The sequence below is a fragment of the Pseudopodoces humilis genome, chromosome 4, assembly GCF_049639895.1.
Source record: "Pseudopodoces humilis isolate 2021_Gansu_Grassland_sample_001 chromosome 4, ASM4963989v1, whole genome shotgun sequence".
NCBI classification, from domain to species: domain Eukaryota; kingdom Metazoa; phylum Chordata; class Aves; order Passeriformes; family Paridae; genus Pseudopodoces; species Pseudopodoces humilis.
This window is the reverse complement of record NC_142203.1, coordinates 65,359,448-65,385,326: the sequence shown is the minus strand read 5'-3', so window position 1 is coordinate 65,385,326 and position 25,879 is coordinate 65,359,448. Positions and strand designations below refer to the sequence as shown.

Below are 25,879 nucleotides of genomic sequence, written 5' to 3'. Positions count from 1 at the left end.
TTTACTAAGCTATGACTTGGAATTATTTTTGTTTTCAGAATTTACTTAGGTTTTTCTTGTTTTAAATGAAAGAAAATGATTAGGGGTTTGTGGTTGGGGTTTTGGGTTTTTTATGGTAGGGCTGATGGTACATTGAAATAGGTTGTTGAAAGAGGCTGTCAAGTTTCTGTCCCGGGAAATATTAAAAACCAAACAGGATGTTATCCTGAGCTGTCTGTAGTATTTGACCATGCTTGGAGCAGGATGGTTGAATTAGTCATCTCCAGAGCTCTCTTCCAACCACGGCCATTCTAGAATTGTGTAAAAATTCAGTATCAGTGGGTACCTACCCACATACACACTTAGGTAAAGGCAGGAAAACACTTCTTCATCTGCAATTAACATACTTCCTTGCCTGGAGAGCTGGGTGATAGGACCTTCTTTGAGATGTAATTTGATGTTTGGCATTTCCAGTAATGAAAATGCCTGAGTTATTCTAGGTGGAAGCAGTTGAGAAATTAGAGGCATCAAAGAATAAATGCTCTTGAAGTGTTAATTATTTTTGTGTGATAAAGATTCTCCTTACCCTTCCCTTCCAGTATTAAGACCTAGCCTACAATGATCTCTTTGTTAATTAGAATTCTGACTTCTTTAGGATTAAATGATTGGGAAAAATTTTTAGGATATAGTAGTATTTTGGTATTTTTGAAGTGTTGTCAGTTTCTGAAATAATCTGAAAACCACAGAAGTAGTTTTTATTTCTTATAAAGTAGGTTTATATGCCAGTGGATTGATAAAATTACTTGCATGTTCAGAGCTTGAGTTTGTTTAGTTTTTAACAGATTATATTCTGGGAATGTTTTACGGTTTCACAAGATTTATAGGGCTACATTTAATGGCAGTTTCTTTCGCCTGCTCTGTAGCACGTGTCGTGGCGGTTTTAAGTGTGTTGTGCATGTTTGACAAGTTAGAAACTCAGCAAACCCCATCAGTGCTGAACCACACTGTCTAAGGCTTGTTTTTGTTGGCTGGTATCCACTACCATGCTATAAAATACATTTACTTGACAGAAGAAAGTGGAGAACCACATTAACTACAGAGTCTAAAAAGGCTGGCTAACCACATGCAATAAATATTAATAAAATGAAAAGGCCACCCACCTTTAACCTTCAATACTTGTTACTAGCTTTGGTGTTTTAGAGTTACTTTAGCATTTTAAGCATTACATAACAGTATGTAAGACTCTTGCTTAAATCCAGCAACTTGTTAGCAACTCTCTATTGTGTACTTCAGATTTACCTCTAAAAATGTTGTTCTGTAGTTGTCTTGCAATAAGCAAACCAGGTTTATTTGTACCTATAAGTAAATAGGAAAGTGTAATGTTGTATGTTGTGTATATGTAGGAGGATGCTTTGCTGGGGAATCTTGTAAAGAATGGCTGTTTGATTAATGAAACTTCATCTCACTTGGTTTTTCTTCTTAAAAGAGAATACAAAGCAGAAAAAAACCTGCATAATCTTGTGGTAAAATGAAGTTCTGATTCATGATGGCTGAATGGGCTTTAGAATTTTTTTCAATATTTTTAATGTTATGTGCCTCCTAGCATCAAAAAAATGGACGCTGGACAAAACCAGAAATAGTATGGAACATGCAGTGGGAAGTGGAGGGAGAAGAAAGGGAAGGCTAGAAAAGGGAGCATTGTTCCATGAAATACTAACAAGATAATGCATCTTGCTAGCTCTGGATACATTTGTTACATCTGTGGCACAAACCAACTTCAGCCTTGGACAGCATCCATTTAAGGCATTACTCTGTCAAAAATAGATACTTTCTTTTGTGTTTTTGATGAGATATGTTGTCCTTTGTGGCAGATTGTGTCCACTTTGGCTCTCTGGAGTCAGAAGTTTGAGTCTTAGAGTTTCTGTGCTGTCCTGCTGAATCAGACTGAGAACAGTACTTACATGGATATTCAAAGTCACATGTAGAACAATACTCTTAATGTCTGAAAATGAGTTTCACTGCTGACCAGAAGGATGACAGCACTGTGAGACATTGGCTTCAAATACCAAGTTCTTAGTGTTGTGGGGATGAAAGAAGCAAGAGTGAAAGTCTTCTACTTCTGCAGTCAGCAAGTGAAAGGTCAACAGTGTATGACAAGAAGGAAAAAAAACAGATAAAGTGATGAAGTGGAAGAATTAAGAACTAAAAATAAGAGTATGAAAGTCATGAAGGCCTGAATTGCTATATCATATCTGAAGCACATAACTGTTCTTCTTCAAATCCCTCTTTAACTTTCCATTTTCATTGTGCCCATTAACATCCTGACATCAGATGGTCTGTAGAAACCACTGGTTATCATCGTCACCAATTTTTATTTCCTTCCCTGTCTACATCCTGGTGTTGTCACTCCTTTTACATTGTGTTCTACTCCGGAGTTACTCATTCACGTATTCACATACTCATTCATGAATTCATGAGCTTAAGCTTGGTCCTGCTGCAGTGTGGTACACTCTTTGATGATGTGAATATTAATTCTAAGATCTAGATGAGTGACTAACTAACTGTCAATATCTTGCTCTTTCAGAGTGTTGTGCGTTGCCTTTGGCATCCCAAGCTGAACCAGATCATGGTTGGTACTGGAAATGGTTTAGCTAAAGTTTACTATGATCCTGTCAAAAGCCAGAGGTACGTAACTGTGTTCTATTATGGTTGTTTTCTCAAATTTAGCCTGATTCTATGATTCAATGATTATACTAAGAAATAAGAAAAACTAGTTCAGTAACATTTGTTTTGCAGAGTTCTACTTATTCAGCAGCTGTAGAAAGAGAAAAAAAATAACCCAAAATGTTTGCTTATGCAGAGTGACACTTTTTCCTTTGGGCTTTTCCTGTTGCAATATGCTGGCTTTTCTACCTGAATTTACAAATGCATTAATTTTTTAATTGCATGAAATCTGCAGTAAGAACTACCACCCTTTCATCCTGTCTCTTGGAGGTTACTGAGGAAGTGATACTGAATGGGTATTCGTTGTATTTAGTCATGTTTTTTTTCATGTATATTTCCTTCCTGAGGTAAAAATCTTGTTTAGAAATATCAAACTCCAGAGCACTTAATACTGCAAGACCCCATTTGACAAGGTGCAAAGCAAGGCAGAACATCCCTACCTTTCTTCCAGTTTTCTTCATCACCCTCGTTTATCACATGAGGATTTTGCCTGTACAACTCATGGAAAGGTGGTACACATTTATCAGACAGTGACTTGCAAACCTAAGATGAAGAGGGCCTAAGTAGCCTATAAATACTTGTTTTGTGACTAATTTTCTTTTGCCATCTGGATTGGCTGGAGAGCTGGCGTGTGCTTCCTTCCTGTCATCTGAGAAGAAATGTACAGTTCATTGGTATGGAGTAGAATAAATATATGTGCCATCTTTATTTTGCTGGCATTTTAAACTAAACTGTGTTAAAGTTCATTTTTTCTGGATACTTACTTTCACCTGGACACTTGGATGTGAAGATAAACTTCGGTTTACAAGATTATCAGAAATAAGTTTTCTTTTTCTGATTTTGACAGTTTAGAAAACAAGAGAGTTGGTCATCATTGTTTAGACCACAGAGCCCTAGCGCAGTTTTGTTCCTGGTTTGTTTCCTGGTTTGTTTCATTTACCATGAGCAGGAAAACACCAATGGTTTAAATCAATCTTGCTGCAGCTACACCTATGCAGTCTTCCCTGCCTCAGTGTTACAGGCACCTCTGGTTAGATAACTGCCAACTCTGCTGCTTAGGAAGAATTATATCAGGAGCAAATGAGTGCCCAAGTTTGGAGAGCAGCACTTCCAATGTGCAGACTAAAGTACTGTGGACAAATGAAGTGTGAAATGAATCTTCCACCCTTATTTCTGCATGTCATATAAACTGTTCTATAACAGAAACACTGTAATCTCTCTATCCTCCTTTCACGTGAGAATGAACAGGCAAAGATACACACATTCATGAATATTTAGATTGCTGTATAATTTTGTTGAGACTGTCTTGAATAAAAACTGCTTTCTGTTTGATATAGACAGACTAACTGAACTGCTCTGTTTCCTCCTAGGGGAGCAAAATTATGTGTGGTCAAAACAAAACGAAAAGAGAGACAAGCAGAGACTCTTACACAGGATTACATTATAACACGTAAGAAGTTTAAACATCTTTATAGCAGCATCTTTATAGCAGCTCATTCTTAGGTTTGAAATTATTTGCAGATTGTTTAGGGTTTTTTTTTTCTCCTCTAAAAAGCAGTCTCTCATTAGGCATTGATCACTGGTGTCATATATGTGTGCTTCATACAAATTTTTTATGGTGTTGCACAACCAGAAATGTATGTCTAATCTGTATGCTCTGTAAAGTTGCTAATAATGGTTGTTTTCTTGATTGTGGTGCTTCTGAAAGCCTCAAAAATTTTGGAGCTTTTTTAAATCTTCAGTTTTTTATAACTTAATTGTGGAACGTAGATGGGTTTAGGAGGAATTTTGCCACTTTGCAGTGACAAAATCAGAGATGAGAGATAGGTCTTGAACAGATAAGAAATGATTTTTCAAAATTTATAATTTATCCAATGTTTTTTACAGTGTTTTAAATAGTTTAACTATCCCTAGCCTCAAGGGTTTTTAAGAGCTTATGTTTGTATTAAGGATCACTGACGCATAAGAAATAGTTATCATTGCTATTATAAAATGTTTAATGATCTGTCTTTTCCCAATTACAAATTTTACAATGGAATGAGGGGATTGACTGAGAGATCTTGACCGTCCCCATTAGCATAGCCCTATGTTTCCTCATGTGAAATGAGAAAAGTCACATAGTTATGGTGTTCTGCTTCTCTTCATCCTCTTCCAGTTTCACGGTGTGCAGTTTTGATTTCTAGTAGTCTTGGTTTTACACATATAAAACCATTTCTCTATAAAACAAACAAGTTGTTTGGCAGCGTAATAAACAAAAAGAGGTTTAGAATGAGAAAGCTAGGGCAGTCTTAGCACCTAGACCCATATCAAGGCACTTTGGTTCCAGGTTCCTGTCTCAGGTACTTTCCCAGCAGCCACAGCTGTCTCTAACCTACCTTACTGCTGCAGATGTCTAGCTCCAGTTTCTGGGGTAAACTTAAGCAGCAATTGCCAAAGATCAGGGGTATTTATCTTCATTGGGTGCTCTTAATCCACCCGTACCACATTCTTCACTGTAATGCTTTGTGTGCACTGTCCATTAGTGTTTATACTCTGAAGAACTTGTGTGATTTTTTTAAAAGGAAATTCTGCTTAAATCCCAGTAGAACTTGTGTGTTCAATGGCTTTAAAAATGTCATTGAAAGATATAGGACCCAGCTATGCAAGTTTTGGGGATTTTATCACTGAGTTCTAGCTGATTAGCTGTGTCTTCCACATCATTTTGAAAGTAAACAAAGATACTTCCATATACATCAATGCAGAAAGATGTAAAGATGTGCATTTGCTTAGCAAATTTTTTAGTTTTTTTAATATTTTGGAAACTTTTCAGAAGTCAGATGTCTGTCTTTTGAGTTTATGGATAGAATTGGGAAGATCTGAAGATCTAAGTAGTTTTTGCAAAGTGAAGTGACCCCTTTTTTCTTCTCCGTTTTCCCCCCACCTCTTTTTTCTTTTCTGTTTTTTTCTTTTTTTCCTTCAGACTTCTTGTTGCTCTTTAACATCAGAATTGCCTGTAATGGCCACTTAAAATGCAGAAATGTTGTTTTAAGGGATTAAGTGTCACTTTTAAAACACAGGAATATACAGCATGATTTTCCCTTAGACTGCCTTGACTCTACAAATGGCAATGGCTTGGATCTTTGCATTAGTCACCTCAGATGCTCTGTGGAAACTGATCAAGCTTAGTGCTTGCCAGGAAATTGTCCCTGGCATTTCTTACCTAGTGAAATCTGCAAAAATAAAACATTTATTTCCAAAGATCTGCTGTTTCACCTGGCTGTGACTTCATTCAGGCAAATAATTTGAACAGGCTTATAGAAATAAGCTGAAAACTCAAGCTGATAGGTGCCTGAATCCTCCCTGATGGTTTTCCCAATTCAATTCAGAGATGGTGTTCCTGAATTTTAGATTTGTTTGGTTATTTTTTATCTTTACTGGCAGCAATAAGCACACCTGCATGTGAGATCTGAACCTCACTGCAAGAAAGCCATGTCCATTAACATGGTGTTTCTCTGTTACGGCAAATGACTTTCTTGTCTGACTGGATCAAGGCCATTACTGTGACTGAAGATAGCACTTTCATGAGGAAATAGAAGTTCTAAATCCTGACAATTTAGCCACACTGTCTCAGTTATGATATTTTTCCAATGGTGATTAATCTTACTATTTAAGAAAGAATGTGATTATGACTTCATACACATAAAATTACATTTGGGATTGTTGTAGGGTTTCTGCTCCACTCTTTGTCATATCTAAGAATGTATCAAGTGCCTTGTCTTGTTCTTAGAATATGAGAAAGCTGAAGAAATATGGGAACTTCAGAAAAGAATAACTGATTGGTCACAATGCTAATGTTGAGAACTGAATGACATGAATGAAATATACATAACTGTGCAAACTGTATTTCATATGAGAGGCTCCTGCCTGAAGGAACCCTGATATCTGACTGTTTTCATCTTGGAAGAATTCAGCAGAAAGAAACCCCTGAAAGTACAATTCAGTAAACCACTGTTTTGATATGGGGCTGCAAAGAGGCTGCTCTTGCCGCCTTTTCCATTGCAAGAAAGAATCCAACTGTTTGTATTTAAAATGCTGAATAGAAAATGGAATTTATGACATCTGATTTTCTCCAATCTGTGACCCTTCAGCCCATGCGCTTCCGATGTTCCGTGAACCACGACAACGAAGCACGAGGAAACAGCTGGAGAAGGATAGGTTGGACCCCATGAAGTCTCACAAACCTGAACCTCCAGTAGCAGGAGCAGGTAATCTAGGCATTATCATATTGGACTGTCATATGCCAAAGGGGCCATCATGTTTTTGTTCTCTGCTCATTTGGATTTGCATTTTTGGGGTGATGACTCTACTCCGTAGATGTATGGCCAGTGTCCAGCACTTTTAAGACATTGATGTCTCATTGGAGTGCTTGCCTGCAAAAAATTAATAATTACAATGGTTTACTTTGAGTTACATAATCAGTAAAACACCCACTTGAATGCAGCCCTAAGTTAAACGCTTCCTATAGCATTAAGTAACCTCCTTGTCATTGTTGCAGGCTCTGCATATTTTTGCAATATTTTTCTCTTCGTGCCGTAGGTCGTGGTGGTCGTGTTGGGACTCATGGGGTCACCCTGTCATCATATATAGTCAAGAACATTGCCCTGGACAAGACAGATGACAGCAATCCTCGAGAGGCCATTTTACGTCACGCAAAGGAAGCAGAGGAGAATCCATACTGGGTGGCTCCAGCATATGCTAAGTAAGGAAACAATTAAGAAATATTTCTGGGGGCCAGTAGGAGCTTAGTTAAAACAGATGTTTTTAATGCTATACTTCACCTTTTTTGGATTGCTCCCACAATTACGTACACCAAGAATAAACTCTTTTATAAAGATATGAGTTTCCAGGAGGTTAAATGGCTTCAGTTTCATATTTCCACCTTTATAATGCACCTGCCAGTGTTAGAAGTTAGTTTAAAGCTTTCAAAGTTGATTTGAGTCTAGAATCTTCTCCAAATCAGTGTTTTATACCTGATGATAGGATGCTGCCTCACTGATATATTGGGATGATTTTCCAATACACCCTCTAGTTCTGACTGATTCTCAGATTAAACCTTCAAAATGGTGTGATGATAACATGGTGTTACGATGATTTCTCGACAGTAATAAGTTTTGATCTGAATTTTTCCTACATGAGGACCCGAGTAATTGCCTGAATTAATTTGGTTTTAAAGGTACAGCAATAATAAAATTCGCACTGATAAAATCTCCTACCAAAAATTCAACATAAAGACATACATTTTCAGGTGTTACATAAGTTCAAGAGCCTTATCAAGACTTTTGTGGTAAAACCTTGGTAATCCAACAGATAGTACTTTATTCCATTTAAATTATATGTGTGAGTGTGGTATTTGTGTGTATATATTAAAATGAAAATTGTGCATTTATTCTTCTTAGATGCTTTCTATCCAAGAAGTTTTTTCCCTAAAAAAAATACATCTCAAACAATGAAATGCATTCACAATAGTATAAAAATAAGTACTACATAAATGCATTTCATACTAATGAACTCAGACTAACACTTTAAAAATCACTAGAGTTGTCACATTTTATTATCATTGATGGAGCTTTTTTCCACAAAATAGTGTCAAACAGTGTTTTCAAAGTGCATAAGGAAAACATTTTGAAGAGTTGAAATAGTCTTCATGGAACAGTGTGCCAGTAATGAATTGCTTTTCTCTTTTGCAGCATAGTGTTCTATCTCCAAGGCTGTACATTTGTTACTTTCTGGCTACTTTCTTTATTAGTGCTCAACTCAGTAGTGAACCAGTCACCACCTCTTTCCAGAAACTTGAAATATTCTATAAACCACAGCTTGTTTTGGATGGTGACATTTGTTTTCTGACTTGACCCACATGTTCACAAAGATAACTTAATAGGAGTTCCAAAGCAGATCAAGAATGTCAGTGACCCAGCCTGGCTTTGACCAGGTAATTATTAATAAGTCTTAGACATTTTGTCTTAGACATCAAACCAGTGCATTGTATAGTATTACTTTTGGTATAAAAAATGGGATATTTGAAAGCCTAATTCTGTAGCAGTTGTTGTAATGAACATGCTAAATATTGATTGTTATTTGTTTGAGAGTTTATGATTGCTAGAGAAGAAATACACTCTGAATGTGTAGGTGTCTGGTTTTATTAGAGGAATACATTCTCAAAAGTAAATACAATCACACACTCCATCAGGTAGATAGACATATGAGCATATTTTTGGCTTAGTAACTTCATTGATTGTGTATTAAGTTTCATCCCCAACACCTGCAGTGTAGTAGACATGAAACTTTTAAAACAAAGCTGTTTTAGAGGAGGCTTACTGTGTCAGGTGGCCAGATCTCATTACAGTTCCTTGTTAAAGATGTGGCTGCAGGGGAAGAGGAGAGCTGGCTGAGAAGTGGGCAGGATGCAAGTCCAGACTGCTATTAACTTACACACCAGACGGTGATATGTATGTGGGGAACTGGACTGCAGCCAGCAGCACCCTGCCTTGATGGCTTTGTCAGCTGATAAATCTCATCCTGGTAAAGCTGCCATTATCCTTGCTTTAAAAGCTTCAATTTCAGATATATTCTATGCAAAAGTAATTTAAAAACTCCCAAACAATAATACTATTAATAATAACAACAGTAACTTAACAGTAGTAATGACAATCGGAATAACAGCACTAATACTAATAACATCTAAGACAATGAAATGCAGAAACTTTATTATGTGTCATGTTCTTAGTTTTCAGGAATTCAGGACTATATGAACAGCCACATAAGGCTGTGCTTTTTTAATGTAATATATATATAATATAATATGCTATTGCAATTACATCCTACATCTGACTTTATAGAGCATGGCTATTTAAGCTGTGTATAAAATGCATTTTACAGATGTACTTACAGACTTATATTTAATAAAATATGCAAACTGCAAGTAATTCATCCAAATTATCTTGTAGTCCTGATTTGTATACTGGACAGCTGCTTTAGCTATAGCAGAAGTTACACCATATAGTTAGGAAAGGTGATATTCTGATACATTTTTTAAATCATATACTGTCTTAAGACCTAAAAACCATACATCCAGTATGTTTCACTTTTTTAAACAGTATTTATTCTTTTACTACTTTATTCTTCTGCTACTAGTTTTTCCACATCTCTTGTAGTAAAATTTTACTTAAACATGGTATAAAACTGTCTACTTGATATATCTTTTGTTTGACAAGGCTTTTGGTCCTGCTGTCTATGCACATTAAGTTTTCACTCCCTTTCTTCAGAAAATATGTAAGGAAACTATAGTTACTTAATTTTCTCCAGTGATAGTTACTAAATAATTTTCAACTGAGAAAATTAAGAAATGCTCTTTTCTGGTTAATCAGTTTTCATAACTTGGAATATGATGACAGGATTGATTTGTCTGTTCCTGATCCATACTGGCTATGCCATCCTCAATCAGTTAACAGATTTAATGCTTTTTTAATTGTATGTGAGGGACAGTGACTTTTTTACATGGGTAGGTAGTAACTGGACAAGGGGAAATGGTTTTAAACTAAAAGAGGAGAGATCTAGATTAGCTGTTATGAAGAAATTCTTTACTCAGAGGATAGTGAGGTACAGAACAGGTTGCCCAGAGAAACTGTGAATGCGCCATCCCTGGAGGTGTTTAAGGCCAGGCTGGATGGGGCTCTGAGCAGCCTGGTCCAGTGGAAGGTGTCCCTGCCTATGGCAGTGGAGTTGGAACTGAATGATCTTTAAGGTCCCTTTTAACCAAAATCATTCTATGATTGTATCATTTTCACTTTAATAAATTTTCTAAGAAACACATGACTTCTGCTGTTAGTTATTCGCTGGTATGCATTCTGTTTAAAAAGATACCTCTTTTTTTAGAGTTAGAAGTGCCTAATTTACTCTTGAAGCTGAATATTCATTTGCATTACTTATCACTTGAAAAAATTTTTAAGCTTATCATTAGCTTGACCTTTCTGTTCCCCCTGACATTTGAGCCAGAAAGGAGGGGGAAGTACGTAAGAGACGAAAGAATGGGTGAAAAACAGATGCTGCTGAAAAGGATACTGGGGATGATAAGAAATACATGCTGAATAAGGAGATGACATGTCACAGAAGCCCAGTGCGAATAAAGTGTCAAGTAAGATGTATTCAACACAGCAGAAAAGTCATAATGGATGAGGATAAGGAAAAGATCTTGAGATTTCTCAGGAAGAAGGTTGTTAGAGTCCTTGGCAAGAGCCATTCCAGTGGAGTGAAAGGAAAGGAAGGACAGATTGAAGATTTCAAGTAAAGAACTACAGGAAAGGAACTTGAGGCATCAGTTGTAAATGTTTGAAAATTACATTCTTTGTGAGCTGTTTGTTTTAACACAGCTGTACAGATATACTATAATGACTTCAGATGTCCTCTGAAGGATCAGCAGGAATTACTAAGCATTGTAGCTGAGTGCCTAATCAGGTCCAGATGCAGCTTTCTTCTGTACCAGAGAGAAAGTGCGGGTGAAATTTCCCTCCCCAACAAGGTAAACTAGAGGAAAATACCTTTAATGTCATTGATGTTACCCCTATTTTGCAGTCTTTTTCATTGCTGCTTGTCACTGTCAAAAGAGAATTACATGAAGCAAGAGTCTGGAGCTGTGTTGTGTTCACTGAAATATTCTCGAGGGCAATGCCAGTCTGTGAAGTGTTAGTTACTTGTAATGGTACAAGTATCATTAGTTGAAGAATCAGTACTGAGCAGAATGTCTTGTAACAGCAGCCTTGTTGGCATGCATTGTTATATTTATCCTAAATATTTTTTTGTAAATTGGTAATTTTGAGAGGGAAGTCTCTGTGATTTAGAAAAGAGTCAGGCTGGTTGGTGGGGTAAAGAACAAAAAAGGTGCCTGATGCTGAAAACCTTAACTTTTCTGGAACATGTTTTTCATGGAACAGTCTGGAAGTGACCGTTATGACATTATTCTGGTTTCCAAGCATGCTTGAAAATCTTTTTTCTTTGTTTCAGTGCAATATAAACACAAATTTCAAAAGTTACTTTGACATGAGTCACATGTTGTGATATGCAGTTGTCATCTCCAGCTGGTTTTGCTGTAGCAGTATTATTTATCTGCTAGTCTATGATCCTCATATGTCAATGAGCTACTTTTATTGGATTGCTGAAAAGCAATTAAGGAAAACAACCCATAAGCAGAGGGATTATGGTTACTCTCAAGCAGTCTTTGTGGCCCCTGGAAATTTTCTAGAGGTCTGCATATCTGAATATCTTGATAACGACTGAAGAGAAGCACATAGTATAAATAAATCATGCTAGTTTGTTTTCCCATTTTTGTTTGTAGCCTGTTACCATAACCCACAACAGGAATGCATTTTTCAGTGTATGAGATACTGGTTTCAGCTGACAGTCATGTGGAAACACAGGATCATAGAACAATTTAGGTAGGAAGGGAATGCCTGAAGTCATCTAGTACAATCTCCTGCTTAAAAGTGTGTTCACTGCTCAGATCCAATTAGATTTGGGTTGCTCAGGGTTTTGCTCAACCAAGGTTAAATATCCTCAAGGAATGGAAATACCCACACCTGTCTGGGCAGCCTGTTCTAGCAATCTGGCTGGTGGGCACAGTATGCCCTTGCTAAGTCCATGCTGGCTGTTCTCTACTGCCTTCATGACCTTCATGTATCTGGAAATGTTTTCCACTGGGATTCATTACATAGCTTTCCTGCAAACTGAAGTCAGGTATTTCCCCAAATCCTCCTTTTGCCCCTCACAAAGATGATGATGATGTTTACTTTTTCTAGCCATTGAGAACCTCTCCCAGTCACCATATTATCTCAGTGATGACAGAGTGCCCTTGCAGTGACATGGGCCAGCTCCTTCAGTACCTCTGGATCCATCCATCTGATACAGACTTTTACATGTCCAATGAGCTACTAACTCTGTCTTCCTCTTCCTGTTGGAAATGTCTCAGTCTGTACCAAAGACTGCTGTAGTCTAGGAATGCTTGCAGACGTGAGGACAGACCTTTTCAGGGAAAACGGAGCTGAAAAAAGCACAGAGTATCTTGACTTTTTCCATATCCTATATCAGTGGTTTAGCTGCTCAATAAAGCACATTTTTCTTCACATTCCTTTGGCTGTCAGTGTAGCTGTAGAAGTTCTTTGTTGTTGCTCCTCACACTTCTGTTTCAGTTCCATCTGAGCTATGGCTTTCCTAACTCTGTTCCTCCGTGTTGATGTAACATCTCTGTTCCTCTTAGCTGAGGGTGTCCTTGCCTCCTTTGTGTTCTTCCTTTTTGGAATTTGTGGTTTATCACTGTCAGATCCATATGCATCCATGCCAGGCTACTGCCAGGCTGCTCTTTCTCAGATGAAATGTAATCTGTTTTGTGGAGATTTCCGCAAAGATCAACCAGTTTTCCTTGGGCCTCTTTGCCCTCCATATTATTCTGCAATGGGATCTGCTAAACAGATCCCTAACAAACTGAAATCAACCCCCAGAGTCAAGGATAACTAAAACTGAGAAGTTTGATGGGGGAAAAGAACACAGCCCTCAGAAATAAGAATACTTGTTAGTAGAAAACTTGTTTTGATAATTTTTGTATAAATATTAATCATCCAGCAAACTCCTAATACACTAGCAGTCTCCAGTGCAGTTACTAAGTGGAAAAAAATTGTGTTTAAATTAGATTAAATGATCATTGCTGATAAAGCAATAACAAAAACATTGTTTTTAAATGGTCAGGCATATGAATCACCCTAGGTGCCCCAGTTACAGCTGTGTGACTTGTGGAGGTGGAACAGTTTGCATTTCACCTAAGGCTATAGCTATTTCATGGTAATTTTAAAAAGTGAGGTAGCAAGCAGACTTGACTTCCTCTGCATGTTTTTGCTTTAGTTGAATAATGCTAGATTATGGTATAGTAGCTCTCTTCTTTTTTTTTCTTTTTTATTTCTTCTTTCCCTACCTCAGCTTTTCTGTACTCAGTAGCACACTTAGCCTTTTCTGAAGTCTGTGCCTTTTTTCTATGCCACTCCTATCCTGAAAAAAACATAGGTTTTGCTGTTTGTTTCAGAAATTTATTCATTCCTCTAAGTTGGAAATGTTTGTCTGAATTATGACAGCTACAGGTTTGTGGTCAGAAATTCTAGGCTTCCACTTGATGAGCTGTGCTTTACTAATGAAATTCTTAATACTGAGGTAGTCCTAGAGGACATTTAGATACTTTTCATCTGTTGTGGTAAAAGGAGGGTACATTGCTAAAATGGGCTAAATAAACCTTTGTCAGTATGTCAGAAAAAAAGAGAAGATTCCATACATTCTTCCTTTTCAGCAGCTAGCAAAATCCAGTATTTCAGCCAATAAAGCCTTTGTCCCTGGTGTCTGTTTTGGATTGAATATTGATTTTTTTTCTTCTGGGTGTTTTTTTACTTCTTTCTTCAGCAGTGGGTTAAGTAGAGTTTATATAAGTATTTTATAATGAAATTTTTAAATTGGAAAATATTCTTTAATGTCAGTTACGCTTTCCATGGACAGCAGAAGGACTCATGTAACTTCCACAGTATAGGTCCTCATCTGGGTTTGCACACAGACCACCACCATGTGCCAGTCGGAGTTCTGCAGTAGGGCCACCCCTGGAATTATCATCATGACCTTTCCTCCATGGCAAGCTTGGAGGATGGAGGAGCAGGCAGGGCAGTAGAAAAATCCTACTTGTGAGGGGAGTTGTCTTTGACTAGTTTTGGTGATTTTGAACCTATTTGTGTCATGTATTTAACAAATGGAGAATACTGCTAAAGATTCAGAGCTAATGGCTTGCTAATGGCCTGAATTATGTATATCCTGCTCTCTGTAGTCAGCCTATTGTTCTGTATAAGGCAGGCACAGTTTTGTTAAGGTTTATGCATTTTGCAAATAACAGTTGTTGTACTAAGAACGGGTCACATCCTTAGACTGATATAAAAACATTTGTTAATGTAGTAATGAGATAATGGCTACCTTGGCTGCATTTTATACTTTGTCATGTTGAGAAGTTGAGCACAACCAGCATCAGAAATCTGATAGTTCCAGCACTGCAGTGATTGTGCTGAGAATCAAGTCAGGAAAGGGGACCATGCAGTTCCTAAGGTGCAAAACAAGAGAAATGAATGTCCAAACAGTTCATTGAATTGCTACTTGATACTGTGTTCATTTAGAAAGTAATCAAAAATTACTTTTGTGACATTTAAGTTGTATTTAAATTTCACACAAAGAGTGGAGGAATTGATACCATCAAGCTTGACTGTCAGATACACTGTCTTCTCATATGAAGATCATTACATTTTTATGTTACAGTAGTGTTAGATTAAGGCTCTGGGGAGAAGCTGTTTTTTCACACATGGGTTTAGCCAGAAACCTGGCTTAGCTGTTCTGTTTTCACTTATTGGTTGTTATTGTTCTACAGTGTATCAGATGGAAGTTTCTTTTTAAAAAGTCATGGATTGAGGAGGCCTGTGGCTCTGCTTTTCTAGCCTGGAATTAAATGTATTTGTTCCTCACTATTACCTTAATTTTATTCATGGAATACACAGATACTGATTGTAAGCTAATGAGGAAATAATACTTGCAAAATATGTGTGCTTGTTGAGCTTGTTTGTCTGTGAGCTGCAGGTTTATTCAGTTCTGAGAAGGCTAGTTGATAAGTTACTGTGAAAAATAAGTAATGGGCAAGTCTAGTATGCTCTATTTTTGAAAGTGTCTATATGTATCTGTTTTGTTTCTGTCTAATGCATGTCTAATACAGTTTCTGATTAAGTATTGTAGTCTGACCACTATTTTAATCTTTTTAATGTTTTCTAGAACACAGCCAAAAACAGTTTTTGCAGAAGTGGAACCAGAAGATGATGAAACAGACAAGCCAGAGTGGAAAAAACGTAAAATCTGAAAAATAATTGGTCTAAAGAATCATTTTAGAGCATTTGAAACAAAATGAAACATTTATTTCTTTATTTGGAATAGTGGGTCAAAATTAGAAGCAAATATTACTTTACTTTATAAAACCTGCTGCAGTATAAAAAGGGATTTTTGAATTACACTGGCTTAATCCTACATCTGAGTTTTGTAAAAAAGAATTACTTATATTATGCAAATAACTCCTGTATGTCAGTTACCTAGATTTGTGAGTTAAGTGAAAAATATTTCTTTTTAAATAGTGAATTCATTATATTGCCAAATGTTTTTTTTTTTATTACTGCCAGCTTTACAAATGTCATGACAGTGTTCAATGAATTTAAGTATACAATTAAGTATACAAATAAAATAGTACAATTGCTCAGTCTCCTTTTTGTTTTTTCCAGTTAAGAGCTAACAGATTACTGCTTTACAAGTGCAACAAAGTTTAGATTAGTTGTTGTATAATATTCAAGTTTAGTTCATTTGTGTCTTCACATGAGTTATAACTCAGTTCACACTCTGTGTGAGTTATAGAAAATTTATTTTCTAGTGTCTGTACTTCCTTGCATGATGTTCCTTTTCAGCATGTATAGTAACTACAGTAGCATTGTGTACGGCTTTCATTTAAAAAAAAAAAAAGTTAAATTGCAATGGTCAGTTACATAATTTAGCGTAGTAAAAATAATGTGCTTATTGCCAAGTTGATGCAAAATTTTTTTCAGGTTTCTTATCCCTATTTGTTTTTATTGATAAGTTTTAGGATACAGTAGATCTGTGTGTTTAATACCAGGTCTTTGTGTGTATTGACTTCATTGTGTGCCTGAATTATGTATATCCTGCTCTCTGAAGTATATCATACTCTCTGAAGGCTGATACTATTCTTTATAAAGTTTGTCTAAATATGGAAAATTCTCCTTTTTAACACAAAGTTGCCTTTCTGAGTGTCATAAAGGGAAAGACAGATTTAAAACAAATGAACGTCCTTTAGAGAAAAGTAAAGAACCTAGGTTAGTTTTAAGCATTTATGTTGTGATTATAATAATACACAGTATGCTAAGTATTGTGATTATAATAATACACAATATGACAAGCAGTCTGCATTTCCACTACAAGTAGAGAGTAATAGACATGATAAGCAATCAAGCTTTCTTATTTATGAATAGATCCTGGAGGCATATTTTAAGACTATATTTAGCAAAGCCCTTAATCACCTTCCTAACCTCAAGACTGTGGTCCTGATAGTCAGCAGAGCTTAGACTTTTTATTAAGCATTTTTCTGCATCACTATTTCACTATATTATTTCCTTTTCCAAGCTTTTCATTATTTTCCAATTATTATTTTTATACTTCAGTGAAAACTAAGTCTGACTTCAAAAGGTATAATGAGAAGCATTGGCATAAAATACCCACTACAGAATGTTTCCACTGCTTTCACTACTGTAGTCCTTTGATAAGAGTAGAACTTAAGTATGTACTTGTCCTAGTTTAGGGCAAATTAGGAAGGAAAACTCTAAATGGGGATTTCCCCAGGGAAATGCCCCTCTCCACCAACTGGTCCGGGAAAAGGAAAAAAAAAAAAATCTTTGGAGAGAAGTGGAAAAAGCTGTTTATTTAACAGAAATTGAGTAATATTAAATAATAAAACCTCTTGCTGTTCGATGGGATGGCAAATCTAGGAAGAAAAAGTCCTTTTCATGTGGTGTAGCTCAGCTCGCTCAGGTTCTTATCAGTCCCTCTGGCGCTGGAAAGTGCCGAGGCCCAGGCCCTGGTGGGCCACAGGCGTGAGCTCCCGGGGTTTGGCTGGGTGTTCAGTCCAGAGCAGGCTTGCACAGATCCAAGAAAATTGGGAAAAAAACAAAACAAAGGTCCAGGGAACTCTTCTGCCTCAGCTAGCTAAAACTAACTAAAAGCCAGAGAGAAGCTCTGTCCCACTGTGTGTCTGTGCTGCAGACACCACAGTCCAGGAGCGAGATGTGGGGGAGTGATGTTTTTCTTTAACACAAACTGCGCGCTTCTTCTTCCCCCTCTCTTGCTCTCAAAGCCAGTCTTAAAGGTGCAGAACTTAATATATAACATAAACCAGACGATTGGGGATACCAGTATCATAAAGTCACCCCAGGACATTACTCCACAACTTATCTTTTACCCCTGTAAAATTATTTTAATATGTTCTTGTGTATAATAGCAAATGAGTGTTTAATTTTAAATTGCAACTGTAATATGTAGAATGAGAGATTGAAGAGATGGGTGGAAAGTAAGTGGAGGAGAAAAAGAAATTCCAGATGGAGAGGAGCTGTTAACAAAACCTGTAAAAGACCTCCCTATGCAATCCTCCTCCCCACAAAAAACATAAGATGGCATTGCTTAATTTAAGGCTATTTTTGGTCTTACGTTTCATCCAACTATAGCCCTAAAAAACAAAGCATTTTCAAATAAATTCCTCTAAAATCTCATTTAATAGTTTTAAAGGATCAATATGTTCTTCATTTTAGGCTGAATATTAGCATTTTATCTTTTCCTTTGTTAGTTGTTCACTGAGGCAGTGTGTCTTTGGGAGCAGAGCTGCAGGGAAAGGCAGATGCGGCAAAAAGCTGCAGCTGTTCTCTGAGAATGAGAGGAACTTTTCCTTTTATGTTGTTATTCATATCAGCTAGATCTTGTTTCCTAATTCTAAAAAGAACTAGTTCTGTAAGTGAACACTGCAAGAATTCTGTTGGAATTTCTCTAAGTGTTCATCATTGGTAGATGCAGTAATTGTCTTGAATGACTGTCTTAACAGCCTAGAATTTAAAACAGTGCCTCTGCAGCTATGTATTAAAAGTATTTAAAACTAACTGAAGTTTCATTTATAATTTAACTCTTGGTTTGATTCATTTGGTGTAGCCTTTTAAAATCCTTAAGCTCAATTTCCAGGGATGTTCACCAACAAGGTACATCTTGATGCATTTTTAAAAACAATTTTAAATCTTAAACAGCTCAATGATAAGAGTTAATCTAATCAGAAAGAAGATGTGAACAGTCTGCTTGACCATACTTGGGATAGTAAACTCATGACTCAGGCCTTTGAGTTGTCTTGGGAAATATCTTAACATTAAAAATATCAACACAAATAAATATTTTACATGACAGATGGAACTCTAGATGCAAACTGGAACATGAGAACTCTGTTATATTAATTTTTTTTAAATCTAATTTTCTTTTAAGCTTCTCAAAGCTTTTAGCAATTGTCAAACTATAATCTTGGTCCTCTATGTGTCTGTATTTAGTGTTAAAGTGGCCAGAGTCCAGAGGGGAGTTTGTTTCTGCATTACTGAAATAAGGTGGGATTATTTTGTTTGCTTCCTTACAGAGGTATTTATGCCTTCAGTTTCAGCTTTCGTATTTTCCGGATTCTGTACTGCATTAGTGTATATAACCCTGAACTTCATATAAAGAATTAGCAAGTTCTCCTCTCAGTTTTTAGTTAGACAAAACAACCCTTCTAAGGCCGAGAACCAAGGACACTGTTGCAGCTTCAGACCCCAAAAAGGATAAACAACGGTGGATTGAGGAGAGCAGTCTGGGAGGATGGGACTTCAGAACCTGAAGCTGTAACTGGACAATTGACCCAAACATGCAAATGGACCAAATTTATAAAAGTGTGAAAATATGTGATCCAGTGTGTTGCTCTATTAGGAATGGCGAGAAGAACAACACAGACTCTTTCAGGAGTTGATCAGGAGAATTTCTCTCGGTTTATTGCTTTAGATCTTTTTTATAGACCGATACGTGAAAAGTACAGAAAAGAAACTCTTATTGGTTAGCAAACTAACACATTACCATCATTGGTCAGTGGGGTACACCACCCCTCAACCTTCTCTTGCAAGAAAACAAGGAACAGACAAACAGCACCTGCAAGGCTGTTTTCTGTCTCTGAGGATTGTTTTAATTCCTCCCCATGATTTCCCAGGCCACTTTCTCAGGCAAGACTGAGAAAGCTGTGTGGCCTGCAATTTCCACAGGCACCGTGCTCTCTATTTCACAGTCAGCATCCACAATTCCCCCTTTTTGTTTTAAACTAAAAAAGCAGTGTTTGTAATCTCCTGCTGGGCCCTTGCAGGAAAGAGAACAAACACAGCACAAGAGGTTTCTTTTAACAGAACTTTGAATGGATACTGATTTTGAATGTTTTGGCTTATGTTCTTGATGTTTAAGAATTGTTTTCTTTGCAAGGACTTGATGGTTGACTCTAATACAACTAGTTTAGTGAACTAACACAGCAAATAAAACATCATTAGTCTGCTCAAACTGATAGTCTAACTTGTCAACAGGGAAGTTTAAAAGAATACTAAAGTGACAAATTCACCTTAAGAACACCCAGATCTAGATTCAGTGAAACTCTACTCAATTCTACTATGCAAAATCTATAATTTTTTTACAGATCAGTGAATGCAAGTCACAATGCTTTGATCCCCTTTTTTTTTTTTTTTTTTTTTTTTTTTTTTTTTTTTTTACCGTTGGATTTTCCCCTCAAATATGATTGAGGGACTTACAGAGTTCACATGGCTGTGGTCAAAAGCTTCCCGACTCTCTGCAATCAGTGAAGTAACTAGGGAAGCTATCTGCAGTGTAGAGATGGTTGTTTCGTCAGGTTCATGTTTGTCGGGTTTTGCAGCTGTGTTGCTGAGTGGTTTGAAGCTTGCATGTTCAGCGTAAAGCTGACAAGCTGACTCTGTTGTAAAATTGTCGGTGTTGTTGCTCACTGAAGCTCTTGCTCAGCTGCTGTTTCCAGCCGTGGTTGCCCTGGCAACAAAGTTGCAGTAGCCAGTCCGGGCAGCAGCTTTGCTTGTGGCTCTGTCTGCCTCCTGCGCCGGGCTGGGCACGGAGGGGAGAGTCCAGGCCCGCCTCCGCCGTGGTGGGCAGTGCTGCTGCCGTCAGGGCTGTGCAGAGGCGGTGCGGAGGCCGAAGGGAACACCCCTGATGAGGGTTACTGCGATGGGTGTCCTGGTGAGGTTCGCACATGCACGGGCCCCACGGCTGGACGTGGGGGGGCTGAAAGCTGATCCCCCCTGCCACGCCGGCGGGTCCCGCAGATGGATGCAGTGGGGCTGCTCCTCCCGCCACGCCGGCAGGCTGCAGCGGGGGTGTCCATGCTGTCTCTTGCGGCACAGGAGAAAGAAACGCAGAGGGCGTGGGGGGGCTGAAGAACACCATCGACAGCGAAGGGCCCCCCGCGGCCGCTCACGGCGGTGCTCGCGGCGCTGGTGAAGGTGCCGCAGACGGAGGCGTGGGCGGGGACGGGCGGTCTCTGTTCCCCTGCCGCCTCTGTTGGCGAGGCTTGTGCGCCCAGCTCCGCGGGTGACAGGTTCTCGGTCTCACCCTCTAGTCTCTCATGGTGTACAAAAGAGGCACCCCTGGCATCCAAGTGTTCCATCCCAGCCTCACTGTCCCCAGACTGGCACCGCTCCAACGCTTTAAAGAGCACGCCCCAGGTGGCTGCCAGGCTGCACACACTGGTATCCCCTTCAGTTAATTCAGACCATAAGCGGTCTCCCACTGACAGCCAAACGTCGAGATCAAAGGCATCATCAAGAGTCACAGTAAAACTTTGCGCTTTTACCCACTGGAACAAAGTGGGCATACCATCTTCAGAAATACTGAGTCCCATGTGTGGCAAGGTGTCCTGCCACACAGAGGAGACAAGCTGATCATTAGTTGAAATGCGGTTCTTCATTGTGAGAACCGTCTTATCTTGACGGCCCGCGAATGCAATGATGCAGACGCAGTGGCTTTACCCAGGACTTTAAGCTCTAGCTTCGTCAAGATAAGCCATTCCAAGCCTGCTCACTGGCAGGTCTCCACTGTCCCGTTGGTCTAAAAACCAGCTTCCTCCAGGAGAGCCCGGGAGATTCTCACTTACCCCTCTGTGGGGGAAGCGGCTGGTTCGTTGTCCGCTGGTTGCACCGAACCTCGGGGGTCACTAGATGCACATCACGTCGGGGTCACCAGATGTCGCTCTATTAAGAACGGCAAGAAGAACAACACAGACTCTCGGGAGTCGATCAGGAGAATTTCGGTTTATTGCTTTAGATCTTTTTTATAGACAGATACGTGAAAAGTACAGAAAAGAAACTCTTACTGGTTAGCAAACTAACACATCACCATCATTGGTCAGTGGGGTACACCACCCCTCAACCTTCTCTTGCAAGAAAAACAGCACCTGCAAGGCTGTTTTCTGTCTCTGAAGATTGTTTTAATTCCTCCCCATGATTTCCCAGGCCACTTTCTCAGGCAAGACTGAGAAAGCTGTGTGGCCTGCAATTTCCACAGGCACCGTGCTCTCTGTTTCACAGTCAGCATCCACATCCAGTGTCCATCTTGGGTGTAGCCACAGCCAGGCTCTTGTACTGCCCAAGGTACAAAGATATCCTTTGAAGGCCTTTTTAATAAATACTTACTTTATTCCTTTAATACTGTCTAGTGTCTGTTCTACATAGATTCTCAAGACATCAGTATCACAATCACTGCATGCAGAAAGGCTTTCATGGTGCTTTTTCCAAACCTGGATTTTTCTGTGCAGCTTCTGAATGTTTCTTTATAGTAATTTATGGTTTTTATCCCCTTGTGCTAATGACAGTCATAGACCAGCTGTTAGGTACCTCTTACCTGTCCACAGGGCCAAGGCATTTCCCTCCAGACCATTGCAACCCACCAGCTACCAATCAGCCCCATTTTCCATTCCTTGTTTCCATTCCTTGTGTTGCTGCTACTGTTACAGAGATCTGATTTTGACTGTAGTCCTTTGTCTTGTCCTGTCCTCCTTATTTCTATTCCTATCTTACTATTTAAATCTTCCGCAATAGGTGAGAAGATTGACAAATCCTGGCACTTTCCTCTGCTGTTGGCAACTATTTGGTGATTGTTTTAAGTTCCTCTCTGGTCTACTTCCTATGACTTAAAATTTACTGAAGATGATGCTTTTGCCTCTAGTTTTTGTGATTGATAGCAAGAACTGAGGATTTGTTCCCAGAGGGTCCAGTTGTTGGCTCCTTTCTCATTGAATCCATGCCGAATTTCATCTTGCTTGCCCTAGCTGCATTTTTTCTGCTATGGAAAATTATGCATTATGGGAAAAGAAACCATGATCCTATGTCCTATCACTTCCATCTCTGCTGGACCCTGAGGAGCTCTGCATTGCTGGGCTGAAGTGCCATCCTCTTGGTTAGATGTTTATCCAGTTTCTTTGACCTCTGATGACTTTGGTGGTGTCCAGCTTGAGACATTTGTAGCTCACATCTTCCTTTAATACTGAATCATAAGAATTTTGATGTGGCCTGTTAGTCACAACAGTATTGCAAAATCCCTCTTATGTTTTTTGTCATGTTAACTGCCTCTATATCCTTCTAGCCTATCTCTCAGCAATGGGAATTTACTGGAAGTCCTTCAGTTACCCCATTAAAAATCAGCAGGCTTGTTTTGACTTCTTACCATGAGCAGTCTGGGAGTTCAGCAGGTTCTGCCCACTGTTGTGGGCTCTTCTCATCTCTTGGACTTCCATGCATGCACATGAATGGAGTTGGATAGTTGGTCAGCAGAAATGTCCTTATGCTTGCCTAAAATTGAAGTGTAGATATATCTTATTACATCAGTTTTTTAAATCTGCTGGGATTTTTGGCTAATCACATTTAAACACAATTTTGGATACAATATGCACTCAATATACACTTCATCCAGTGGGACTTCAGCACCTAATTGCATCATGGAATCTGGATAGCTCTGAAATATCAGATATTTGTCTGTAGCATATAACTCCAGAAGAAATTTGCTTCCCATCCTGCATATAAAGGTCTATATATTGTCTCCCACTTTGGCAGCAATATCTTATTTTTTTTAATGGCTGATGATCAGACTGTTCATCATGTTCTGTGATAGAGGACTTAAAACAAAAACAATTGAGAAAGCACAGCCTCTCTATATCTCTCTGTTTCTTGTTTTTTTTTTATCTTAGCTGTCCTGTGAGGCTGTTGTGTGTCAGGCTAGTGTAGTTTTTGTTACTCTTCCAGAGAAATATTCATGTGAGCTCTGAACTATTCGCATGTTCTATCATGAAATAGAAGACACAACAATTTAGTACCTGCAGTAGATAAACAAGGGCTAGATGGGTCCTTGAAAATTTCTGTAGTCCATCCTTAACTCTTCTAAACTTGAACAAGGTCTGGCATGTTTACTGGACCTTTAATTGCTGCCATATTAGACCCTGCACAGTCACCCTAATCAATCTATTCCAGTGCTTCATTCTTAGCACTAGAAAATTTTTCATCCTCTCTAAGAAAAACTTTCTTGCAACAATTTAAAACCATTATTTCCTATCCTGTTCCCAGCAGTCATTGAACCCAGTTTATGATGTTCCTCTTTGCAGCAGCTTTTTATTGTGTTTGAATTTTATTATCTTCTCATGTCCTCTTTTATTCTTTCAGTTTTGCTTTATGATTTATGTTTTCTGGCCTGTCATCAGTTACTTGTTTTCCTCTGCCTTGTTATGATTGTCCATGTTTCCTGAGGTGCACTGCCCACAACTTATACAGATTAAGCTACTTTTTATGCACTACTAAATAAACAGGAAAAATGTTTGCATGTCTCATTACTGTCACTTTTTTCTCTGCAGTTCAACCAAACAGATTTGTGTTCAGGACCTGTTCAGTTTTAAGGTCCTCTGGCCAAAGCAAGGTGCAAACAAGACCAAATACCCATTCAGCAACAGTTTATTTGGTAATGTTTAAGTCTGTTGGGTAGAAGAGAAATAGTGCAAGCAGATGGTCACCACTGTGGAGCCAATGCCCTTGGTCCTTCACTGCCCTGGGCTTCTTTGTGGTGGTGGGGTGGTCATCAGAGGTGTTCTCTGGAGGTACAAAACAAGTACCTCCAAAATTGAGCATCCCATTTCTGAGTCTGTTTCTTTTGCCAGTGCAGTTATTTGTAACCCATCATATATTTGTCACTTGTAACCCATAGTGCACGTGAATGTTGTTGGAGTCTGAAATACAGAGTGTGTGCCCTTGTTTCTGATACTTAGTTATAAGATCCAGAAAAACACTGAGTTTCATATAAGATGAATTTCATGAGCATGTTTTCATGGTGATGCATGAAAACAAATGTTAAAGTTAGATAGAAAAAGCTAAAAGTGTAAGTGTATAGATTAGAAAGTTTTTTTAAATCACTGGGTGAAAAAGTTAATTTAGAGAATAGGAGACAAGATGGAGGATTTAGGGTGTTGTCCCTTGTCCCTTCTTCTTCCTGTTCTTCTCCTAGAGGTTTTTGGGTAATAGTAAGTGATTGGATAGAAAATGCTGCAATGCATCACAAAGGTGATGGGTCATTGGGTCATTAAGAAAAATAATATAGGTGTCTACTGTTGATTGGAAGATAAAAGAACTGTGTATTTCGGAGCCATTTTGTGCATCAGACACGAAGTGTGCCACAAGGCCTTGTTTGTACCATCAGAAGAAAGAAATGTACCAAATTGCAAAGATTAACCTTGTGTAGCCAGCCTGGAGAGACCTGTTAAGTTTTGTGATCACCTGTTAATAAACACGAGAAACAAGATTTTAACGAGCTCGGGAGTTTTCTTCGAATCATAAGAACTGAGATAAGCAGGGCTCCCCACGAGGGAGGATCCCAAAAGAGTTCAGTCCAAAGGAGGCTGAGAAATCCAAGAATAAAAGGAAAAATACAGAAGAGATGCAGCAGAAACAGAAACAGAAAAAGGACTTTTTAGAGAAAAGTTACAAATGTTGTGGTGAAAACTATCTTGCTCCCAGCGAGGTCAAAACTGAAACTTTGTTCTAGTTTGTGTAGAGGCACTGATGAAGTTTTCTGTAAAAAGTTTTCACCATCCAGCTTGTTTAAGCCTTATATTGCAGATGTCACTAACCCTTTCCTTACAGGTCCTAATCCCACTAAGTCCAGAACCCCCACTGCAGGAGCTGCTGCCCAGTCAATTCACCATCTAATTATTCCTTTCAATTTTGTTCTTTGTGCAGAACTTCACAGTGAAGGCTCAGGCAAAGAACTCAACACCTCAGCCTTCTCTGTGTCAGTTGTTACCAGTTCATCCTTCTTGCTTACCAGGCCTTTCTCTTCTGATTTATATGCTTACAGAATTACTTCTGGTTATTGTTTACATGTCTTGTGAACAAGGCCCAGTTCCATCTGTGCCTTGGCTTTCCTCATGCTGTCCCTA

At 38.5% G+C, this 25,879-nt stretch overlaps 1 protein-coding gene across 2 annotated transcripts in view; it reads left to right on the top strand.

The window, feature by feature from the left end:
* Positions 1-16,038, top strand: part of WDR70 (WD repeat domain 70) — a 144,301-nt gene extending 128,263 nt beyond the window's left edge. For both annotated transcript variants that reach the window (XM_088054208.1, XM_005527972.3), the window contains exons 14-18: positions 2,564-2,664; positions 4,074-4,153; positions 6,831-6,947; positions 7,279-7,441; positions 15,568-16,038. In XM_088054208.1, the coding sequence (XP_087910334.1) occupies positions 2,564-2,664; positions 4,074-4,153; positions 6,831-6,947; positions 7,279-7,441; positions 15,568-15,652 (546 nt within the window). In that variant the 3' untranslated portion in view covers positions 15,653-16,038. The remainder of the gene's footprint in view (positions 1-2,563; positions 2,665-4,073; positions 4,154-6,830; positions 6,948-7,278; positions 7,442-15,567) is intronic.
* The last annotated feature ends 9,841 nt before the right edge of the window (positions 16,039-25,879 follow it).